Source organism: Triticum urartu, chromosome 1A (genome assembly GCF_056163025.1).
Source record: "Triticum urartu cultivar PI428250 chromosome 1A, HENAU_Tu73, whole genome shotgun sequence".
Taxonomy (NCBI): domain Eukaryota; kingdom Viridiplantae; phylum Streptophyta; class Magnoliopsida; order Poales; family Poaceae; genus Triticum; species Triticum urartu.
In genome coordinates, this window is record NC_141873.1 from 172843626 (window position 1) to 172853741 (window position 10116).

The 10116-nt window shown below is 42.7% G+C and overlaps 1 protein-coding gene across 1 annotated transcript; it reads right to left on the minus strand.

The window, feature by feature from the left end:
• Nucleotides 1-3680: 3680 nt before the first annotated feature.
• Nucleotides 3681-10116, minus strand: LOC125553896 (DNA replication licensing factor MCM6). Its single transcript, XM_048717549.2, has 18 exons — nt 9951-10116; nt 9695-9844; nt 9439-9579; nt 8992-9154; nt 8720-8913; nt 8438-8633; nt 8248-8325; nt 7555-7784; nt 6787-6901; nt 6389-6463; nt 6156-6296; nt 5839-6042; nt 5601-5762; nt 5342-5397; nt 5153-5256; nt 4937-5053; nt 4205-4335; nt 3681-4101 (listed from the first exon to the last, which is right to left on the minus strand). Exons 1-18 carry the CDS (start codon nt 10025-10027, stop codon nt 3976-3978), a joined length of 2460 nt encoding a protein of 819 aa, XP_048573506.1. The 5' UTR covers nt 10028-10116; the 3' UTR covers nt 3681-3975.

The window sequence follows — 10116 nt, forward strand, 5'->3', positions numbered from 1 at the left end:
ATGATCCGGATCCAACGGTGCCGACGGCCCGGGTCGGGTACGGGAAGTTTCGGACACGCACGCGAGGGGGTTTGTACACTGAGCAAAGAGGGGTCTCCGGACCGTGCGATCGCATCGAACGGCTCCGGACACGAAGAGGGGTAGGCACGGGCCTAGGTGGACTGTGGAGAGCGGGTTGGTCAGAGAGAAGAGGGGAGAGATGGAGCCCGGGACAGTTTCCGAAGACCGAAAACGTCCGACGAAAAGACCGGCTATACTGCCACTATAGTTTAACGGTTGGGCTAACAAACGGACTCCAAATGCGATGAAACTTGACAGGCGGTCTATCTACACTATAATAAGACCGCACGCCAACTTTCAACCCATTCCGAGAACATTTTCCGGCCACTTATAAAATACTATTTCGGAGGTGCCGCGGGCGCGTGCGAGTGTGTCTGGGATCGAAACGGACAACGGACGGAATTGGGGAAACCCGAACGGATGCAAGTTTTGAAAGCAAGATGATGCAATGCACATGATGACATGACAAGATGCAACGTGCAAACAAATGACAAGGCAACAACAACGAATAACTGGAAGACACCTGGCACATCGGACTCGCGGCGTCACAACACTTCACCACTACGAGAGGATCTCGTCCCGAGATCTAGGATGGCACCGGAGATAAACGGAAGAGGAAGGGAAGAGGTAAAACTAAGTTGCTTCTTGGACAAATGAGTGAAACCAAAGAACCTTGCGAGGTTGAGCAAATTGAAAGAAAGAAAGCAACGGAGAAGAACGAAGTTGAAAGCACTCCGTTAGGAAAAAGGAATAAGGAAGAACAAATTCGGGCAGCACTCCGGTTGAAAAGTGATGCCAGACTTGATAAGATGAAAAGAACTTGAGCAGAGGACACAACACTTCGGTTAAATGGATAGGCAAAAGAAAGAAACCTAATCTTGACAAAACAAGATGATGGGTCGAAGAGAGCAACATCACAATGTCTCTGGAAGAAAAGAATAGAAGTTAGATCATTGTAATAAAAGAATGGAGTGACAAATCCCGTATACAATTCCGTATTGTAGGCATGTCGCAATAGGGGTAATCAATCCCGTATACAATTCCCTTTTGTATCGGTACGATACTTGCCCGAGATTCGATTGTCGGTATCCCAATACCTTGTTCAATCTCGTTACCGGCAAGTCTCTTTACTCGTTCCGTAACACATCATCCCGTGATCAACTCCTTGGTCACATTGTGCACATTATGATGATATCCTACCGAGTGGGCCCAGAGATACCTCTCCGTTACACGGAGTGACAAATCCCAGTCTCGATTCGTGCCAACCCAACAGACACTTTCGGAGATACCCGTAGTGCACCTTTATAGCCACCCAGTTACGTTGTGACGTTTGGCACACCCAAAGCACTCCTACGGTATCCGGGAGTTGCACAATCTTATGGTCTAAGGGAATGATACTTGACATTAGAAAAGCTTTAGCATACGAACTACACGATCTTGTGCTAGGCTTAGGATTGGGTCTTGTCCATCACATCATTCTCCTAATGATGTGATCCCGTTATCAACGACATCCAATGTTCATGGTCATGAAACCGTAACCATCTATTGATCAACGAGCTAGTCAACTAGAGGATTACTAGGGACATGGTGTCGTCTATGTATCCACACATGTATCTGAGTTTCCTATCAATACAATTCTAGCATGGATAATAAACGATTATAATGAACAAGGAAATATAATATAACCAATTTATTATTGCCTCTAGGGCATATTTCCAACAAGAGATGCAGCCCGGCACAGTTTCCGGAGACCGAAAACGTCCGACGAAAAGACCGGCTATACTGCCACTATAGTTTAACGGCTGGGCTATCAAACAGACTCCAAATGCGATGAAACTTGACAGGCAGTCTATCTACACTATAATAAGACCGCACGACAACTTTCAACCCATTCCGAGAACATTTTCCGGCCACTTATAAAATACTATTTCGGAGGTGCCGCGGGCGCGTGCGAGTGTGTCTGGGATCGAAACGGACAACGGACGGAACTGGGGAAACCCGAACGGATGCAAGTTTTGAAAACAAGATGATGCAATGCACATGATGACATGACAAGATGCAACAGCAAACAAATGACAAGGCAACAACAACGAATAACTGGAAGACACCTGGCGCATCGGACTCGGGGCGTCACACCCGATGATCGGCGGGCCACTGAGAACAAATGGATCTTTAAGAAGAAGACATACGTTGATGGTAATGTCACCGTCTATAAAGCTCGACTTGTCGCAAAGGGTTTTCGACAAGTTCAAGGGGTTGACTACGACGAGACTTTCTCCCCTTAGCGATGTTGAAGTCTGTTAGTATTATGTTAGCAATTGCTGCAAATTTTTGATTATGAAATATGGTAGATGGACGTCAAAACAACGTTCCTTAACAGTTTCCTTAAGAGTTGTATATGATGTAGCTAGAAGGTTTTGTCGATCGTAACAAACCTTAACAAAACTCGAAAACACATCTAAAAATGGAGCCCTCCCACCAACAAGGTCCGGGATCCACCGCGCCCCCATGACCCTATAGGCCACCAGAAATGAGGCGGACCGACGCCGGCGGGAGGCGAAGGAACCCTAATTTTTAGGGGAGGAGACGGTTGTGTGAGGCCCGCTATTTTTTGCGTCTCCCTCCTTAGAGACAAGTGTAGTGACAATTACCTCTAATCATGCGTAATTGAGAGAAAGAATAGATAAGGATCGTAACATCTAGCATATACAAAGGCATGATATTAATTGATTGTTTCATCTGCTATGTAGAATATTTGTTGGAATAGAGGAGAGGCGACAAGAGGGTGAGCTAAGTCCGAAAGCCGGCGAGCGCTTCATCCTTGTCGCCGCCTCCTCATATCTCTCCACTCCTCATCCCTCCCTTCACCCTCCACCTCTCGTCTTCCCACGCCCCGCCAGGGATGGGCAGCTCGAGCTCGGCTCCAGCGCCCGTGGCCGCATTGGCCGCACCCTTGGCTGCCCACGCCCATGGCTGACTTAGTTTTTTTTTTTGACCTTGAAAACTGGGAGCTCTATTAATTTAGAATACAATCTGCAGCTAGTAGAAGTGCTACATCACTTGGGACATCCTGAAACCAAACCAAACATTGGTTAGATGTTCCCTCCTTGCAAATTTAACTACAAATCTGCAATCTCATTTTGAGTACAACTAATTTTAACTTGCAAATTTAGCTTTTTTTTACATCCAGACTATGTCCGCGGACGACACAAAATTTTATAAGTCAGCGCCATAAGCCTACGTGATGTCCATTTAAGGGACAGCGTTGGAGATGCCCTAAATCATGTGGGGTTTGAAAATTATTGATTTGGAGAAGAGTGACACTACATCGCTGCTTCATGCCAAGTCTTTTTAACATTTGATACCAACTCTTTTGGTTTAGTCACACTATCATATAAAATTTATTTTATTAGTAGAGATTGAAAAAAAAAATGGCTCATTCTTACTGAAGCGGATTTGGTGCCACCACCCGAATGTACAACGAGTCAACGAGTCAACGATGGCCTTGCATGCATCATTGCTAATGGCGTGGAAGTAATCCATACGTAAGGCAATATGCACATTTTTGCTTGTGACATCTGTAGGCCGTCATATGAGCAACCAATAGCTGAGTACAAAGCTTAGAAATTCAGAAACACATAAATTAAGCTATACTTTGTCTTACAGAGTTGCAGTTTACATAACCATGAAACGGTGGAGAATACGCAACCAATACTGGTGGCAAATTAATTACCACATTTCAACCTTGGATGGAAGATACAATTCCAGAGATCTTATGCTTCCTTGGGAAGGGGATGGCAGGTACAACATATCATTTCTAGAGCATATGACAACAGGATGTCTTCCGTTTGAATGTCTGCTCTATTGGTCAACCACATATGATGGATCTAGTTAGCTGTGTCCTCAGCTGGTTAATCAATCAATGACGTAGTTCGGGTTAACAGCCAGGATTCTGTGCTCCGATGCCCTTGCTGCAGCACCTTCTGCTGCCGCTGTTCCTTCGTCTATGACTACAAGATGGCCTTCCCTCTGTATCAGCCTCTGCAGATGCACACCCATCCACAAAATTTCAGTAAACATGCAAAGGACTTGTGACTATATGCCTTTCACGTATTATGAACATAGATAAATGATAGGTTTATACCTCTATAATGGCCTTGATGCACTTTACTTCCTCCTTCACCTCTTCTGTAGAACTATATGCACCTTGGGCATTCTGCTGCTCAACATACCAAATGATTAGATCCCCTTGCTTCATGCCAGCCAGAACATCCCCTGCATCACCAAAGTGAAAGAACATCAGTTTCAATTCCTGGGCTAGCTGGGAGTGTGAAAGTTTGCAGTTGTTACAAAATTCTTAAGCATCCCACAATATATTACAAGTGGGGGCTAGGGTATAAAATCACAGGCACATAACTAATCTATTTTCCTGTAAAATTCTTGCAAAATATCTACGAAATTTCCCAGTTCCAAGCATCCCTAAAAGATTTGAGCCATGGAGACTTAAGGAAGAAGCATAATTAGCACATACATAAGCTATAAATTACCAAATAGGTGCATTACCAAATAAGGGTAACGTCTGTGTTTCACGGTATTACCAAGCATTTTAAAACACTTTGTGCTTGAACCTAGAGCCTACCACAGAGTGCCTTTTCACTTGTCCAGGAAAGGGACCATGCTACTGTAGCTAGAGTGTAAGTGAACGAGTATAGATGGCTCATGGCGTTTGGAATGGCTTCTAATCTAAAATTACAAGATACTTCCATTCTTCATGGGAAGTTGGTAATGGTGAGGTGGCCATGATTGCTGCTAGGGTAAAACAAGAGGAAGCAAGCCATACAAAATCAAGAATATAAGTATGTATCAGCATCAGTACCGTCTTTCTTGACTGATTCTTCGTGTTGCCGCAGTCTCATGACCAAAGCTTGTGTAACTCTCTGGAAATGTTCTTCAGTAATAACCAATTTCTTCTTAATCACCTCTGCTGGTTCATCTTTTAGAGTTTTGACATTGAAAACAAGCGGCAACAATTATTAGAACAAAACAAACTGAGCAAAACCAATATCCATTTTAGAAATAGTGAGAAACCCACCTGGACCATCTTGTTGAGTAGCATCTCCTTGTACTGGCTGTTCACCATCATGATCAAGAGGTGCATCTTGAAAATCAGATAGGTCAACTTCACTTGATTCCACGCTGCAAAAATTAATAAGCTTCTTTGTTACTGATATCATCATCAAAATATAAATGCTTCAAAAGGTCAAATAGTAAGCAAACTCACCTTATTATGGATGTTTTGAGTAATTTAACTGCCATGCGGACATGAGCGGGGAGAACCTAAAAGATTTTAATACCAAAAGAAGTTAGCAGCAAATTATGGAGGCAAATCAATCAATGCAAGGTAAATACAGGGAGATTGTAAGTTGATACTATCAATCACAACAAGTACATTTACTTTACAAACATAAATGGTGATGCTTCAAGAATAAAACTGCAGACAACCAATCCTAATATTGACATATGCATGCAATTTAACTTACAATTCTTTCCAAATGGCTTCTGGCAATAGCTTCTGACAGCCTGATTAGCGCCTCCAGTTGCCTAACTGTCATCCTGTAAGCAACCCTAGTACCAGGAGTACTGTCGCCTCTACGGAGGACAACATATGATTCGACCAGAACTTTCTTTGCTTCAGAACTCAACTGCAATGACATAAATAATAACAATAAGTTGATTAATAGCCAAACTCCCTTTTCTTAACTGAGTTAAGGGGCAAACCTGAGGTTTCAAAGACTTTGCAAAAGCAAAGTAGCGCTTCAATTCTGCAGTGCTAAATGCAGGGGAAAGTGCTTCTTCACGTTTTTGATGGACTCTCACAATGTGATGAGCAATGTGGTAGTCAGTGTTTTCATCAGGTTCATCAATCATGATGTATACCAGATCAAATCTTGAAAGAATGGCTGGAGGTAGTGCCACATTGTACTGGCAGGGATTGCAGCAGTATCAGATTCAACGAAGATCTCATGATTCAAACAGAAAGGGATTTGAACCTTCTGGATTCACAAGATAGATTTAATTTAAATTTCTTGACTTACCTTAAGTGGTTTTGACTTGTCATACCGTCCTCCTGTGGGATTTGCTGCTGCCAGTATTGAAGTTCGTGCATTCAAAGTTGCTTGTATTCCAGCTTTTGTTATGCTGATGGTTTGCTGCTCCATTGCTTCATGTATAGCAACCTACAATGGACAAATAAAATTGTCACTCAAGGTTTCACATCAGTGAGAAAAATAAGGCATGGGCAGTAATAGCCAAAAAAATATAGGCCTACCTGATCCTTTATATCCATCTTATCAAATTCATCAATACAACAGATGCCATTATCAGCTAACATGAGTGCACCTGCCTGCAAGAAACAAAATTGGCAGCGACAAGGAAAGACATAAGAACTAGCAAGATTGTACATAAACCAAGTGACACCTAGCCAGCAGTTTACAACAGATTCTAGCTCTGTCCAACTCAGTTCAGCATTCACAGTGAGAAACCATGTTAAAATGCAATACTGTACATATACGGTATGATCTCTATCAAGAGAGATTTTGAAGAAAAAATATTTTACCTAAGCAGACTTCTATCAAGCAAATGATGAAATATAATGGCTTCACCTTCACCAAAGCAGACTTTGTGGTAATGATAGAAATGGATTGGGTTGCTTAAAATTCAGATTACCTCAATACAAAATTCACCGGTCTCAGGTTCTTTCGCAACAGTTGCTGTCAATCCAGCAGCAGACGAGGACTTCCCTGATGTGTAAACAGATCGCGGAACAATACCAGCAGTGTATCTGAAAATTGGATTACACGTTTTAAATTTCATTGACTGGCGAAGCATCAAGTCACAGGACAAATTTGAATTGCAGGAAACAAATTCCACAGCTGCTACAAATCTGAGCATCAGCATTTTAACCAACAGAAATCATGACACCTTATATGGTATTTTGACAAGCAAATATGTGTGGACCGTTAGTAATTTCTAATCTAGACGATTACATTTCTATAAAGTTGGCCATATTCATGATCTTTTAAAAGATACTCCCTTCGTCCCACAATGTAACATGTTTTTGCAAGCTATTTTAGCTTGCAAAAACATCTTATATTTTGGGACAGAGGGAGTAATATACAACAAACAGACATAGATTGGCCAAATTCAACAAAAGTCATTCATAAATTCATTAGTTCTTAAAATGAATCCATAATTCACCAATGGTTCTTCTATTGAATGCATGGAAGCATTCTCTGGATGATACTATGGGTCATAATATCATCACTACACTGAGCCATCCTTATCTCATGGTCATGATATCATTTATGCAAGCACTGGCAATTTATCTTGAGAAGCAGCAGTAACAAGTTTATATAGCCAGAGATCATTGCATTGAATAGCATCACAGGACAAGAAAGAACCATGGGCATAAGAATACATAAGAAAAAAACTTACTTTAAAAACTGAGACTTTGCGCAACTTGGATCTCCAACAATACAGACATTTATGTCTCCTCTAAGGTTTATGCCTTCATGTGTTATCTTGTGAACGCCACCCAAGAGCATAAGGAGAAGTGCCCTCTTTATTTCTTGATGACCAAAGACAGTAGGACATATGCTATCAACTATCTTATTAAAAAAATCAGGAGTGTTTCTCATCCTAACAACCTCATCCTCCTCCTCTTCCTGTTAAAGAGACAGTCAAGAGAAATAGTTTATGTTATAAACCCACAAAAAACAGAAAGGAATGCTCATGGCTGCTCAACCAATATGTAATCTAATACTCCATCCCACAATATAAGATCATTTGTCAAGCTGGCTTGAAAAACAATGTTATATTGTGGGACAGAGGGAGTATATAATAGATTCACATGCAAAACTCCATGTTCATAATGTAATAGGTTCACATAACACTTCAGAAAATAAAAATAGTAAGATGAGCTTACTTTGTATGCATGCTCAAATGAAAAATAATAAGACAGGCATTGATCAAACCAACATGACAGAACAATATTGCTATGCAAAGATAAGTACTTGCAATGGTTTTCTTGGAATGGGCAAGTGATTAGTCATATTTTTGAAACAGTGCCTCTCCTCTAATTTACTTTATGGAAACACTAGTAGTTCTTGTGGCATAAGAAGAACTTACAGTGAACTTCTGTCTCTCGCTGCCATCACCATCTATGTCACGGTCCCTGATGTCCACGTCCCTCCTGCCATCCGCCACCTAGCAATGTTAAAGAGAGATGAGAAACTTGCATGAGAAATTACCATTTACCAAATTAGATTTCAGTCAGGAGAAAAACTGAGGAAAGCCTATTGCTGAAAATGGTGCGCACCTGCACTGAGTTGGCCACAAAAGCAAGGCGATATGAGAGATCTCGTACTCCAAGGGACTTCAAGCCCTTTACACCTTCTTGGACACCTGACCCATTCTTCCGCTGAGGACCTTCCCGGCGACACTCTGCTCTCTCACCAGGTGAAGTTAATGCCATAACATCTGGAACAGCAACAACCGTTCCGGTAAATATGACCCTGAAATTGGCAAGACAGAACATTTTAATAACATGAACTCAACCAAACCACAACAAAGTAACAGTAAATGGAGTTCCTCCACTCACGTATCCCCAGCTCTAGCTTTCTCAACAATCTCATGCCGCAGAATGACATCCAGGGAACGAGGTAGTGACCCAGCGGGTATCTCTTTTGATGTTTCCTGCATCCTGACCCGCTGCCAATCCGTAAATTTGCTATCCTGACGGAGAAGGGCCCATCTTGATCGGTTTTGGCATGTTGCATTAACGCATATTATTGGCTGAAGTACATGAGTCCATCATTAGATACATTGCTTGAGAAATAATAACTAACAGAAGATAAGGTTGAGAGTAGCGACCTCAGTATACTTGAACTGCTGGTCTACATTTTTAACAACGTTTCCACAATCAAGGCACTTGAAGGTGCCTTGCAATAACTCAGGTCGGACCTCACTCGTCCTTGTTACAACCCCCGTTACAGCTGTGAGCTTACCAATCTCTGCTGTCCCCAGCTCTCTCAACCTAATATAGTAGAAAATTCAGTCAAAAAAAATGGCAGCCACCAAGATATTAGATTACACCTATGATCTAACAGAGCAAAGTGTATAGAATTTAGACTGCAGTGTCAACTGGATCTAAAATCAAATTCTACAGACACTGCTCCTTGAATTCATTTAATGTCTGTAGTAGTATTAGTATGCAGCAGTTAAAGACAGAAATTTGAACAGTTATAAAGGTTTTGCCACATTTGTACGATTAATTGGTTCATTAACCACACAAAACATACTTCAGAAGCAAGTGCAGACCTTTTCAGCATCGGAATGTTGTAGAAGGCAATATTAATATCCTTGTTGGGGCTGTCATCGGAGATTATTGGCGCACGGTTCTCGCCAGCTCTGTGCTCCATCACAAACCTCTTGCACGCATTGCGAAGGTACGGCTCAAACCTGATGCAATCAAAAACGCCATGAGCAACCATTTCCTTCTTGTAACAAACGAAGAAACAAATCAATGGGTACTAGTAACTCGCAAGAAAAGAAAAACGAAACATCCCCATCTCACCTAAGGTACTCCTCGGAGATGGCCTTCTGGAGGACGTCGTTGAAGCGCATGACGTGCGCGAAATCGACGTACATGGTGGTGGACTCACGCGACCGCATCGCCTCCATCTCTACATCGTAGAACGGCTCCGCCGCATCCGGCTCCTTGAACCTAGGGACCCGAGAAGCCGAAGGTATGAAACACAGAGGACCATGAGGAAACCCTAGAAATGGAGGGGGGGGGGGGGGGGGGGGGCGCCGGCGGGCGCTGGTCTCACCGCTTAAGGAACTCGAGGAAGATGTTCTCCACCCGCGCCGCCTTCTCGTCCACGAAGAAGCCGCCGAACGCCTCCATGGCCGGCGAACCTTCTGGATCTAGACGAGTGTTTGGTGATTTGGGGGGAGGGGGGGGGCGGTTCTGGCGTCTGAGTGCGCGGTGAGAGA

Coding starts and splice junctions, on each gene's coding strand:
- LOC125553896 (XM_048717549.2), bottom strand. CDS start 10,027: ATGGAGGCGTTCGGCGGCTTCTTCGTGGACGAGAAGGCGGCGCGGGTG. Junction 6,043..6,155: donor ACAAGTCAAAACCACTTAAG/GTAAGTCAAGAA, acceptor AATCCCTGCCAG/TACAATGTGGCACTACCTCC. Junction 5,054..5,152: donor TACTCAACAAGATGGTCCAG/GTGGGTTTCTCA, acceptor AAACTCTAAAAG/ATGAACCAGCAGAGGTGATT.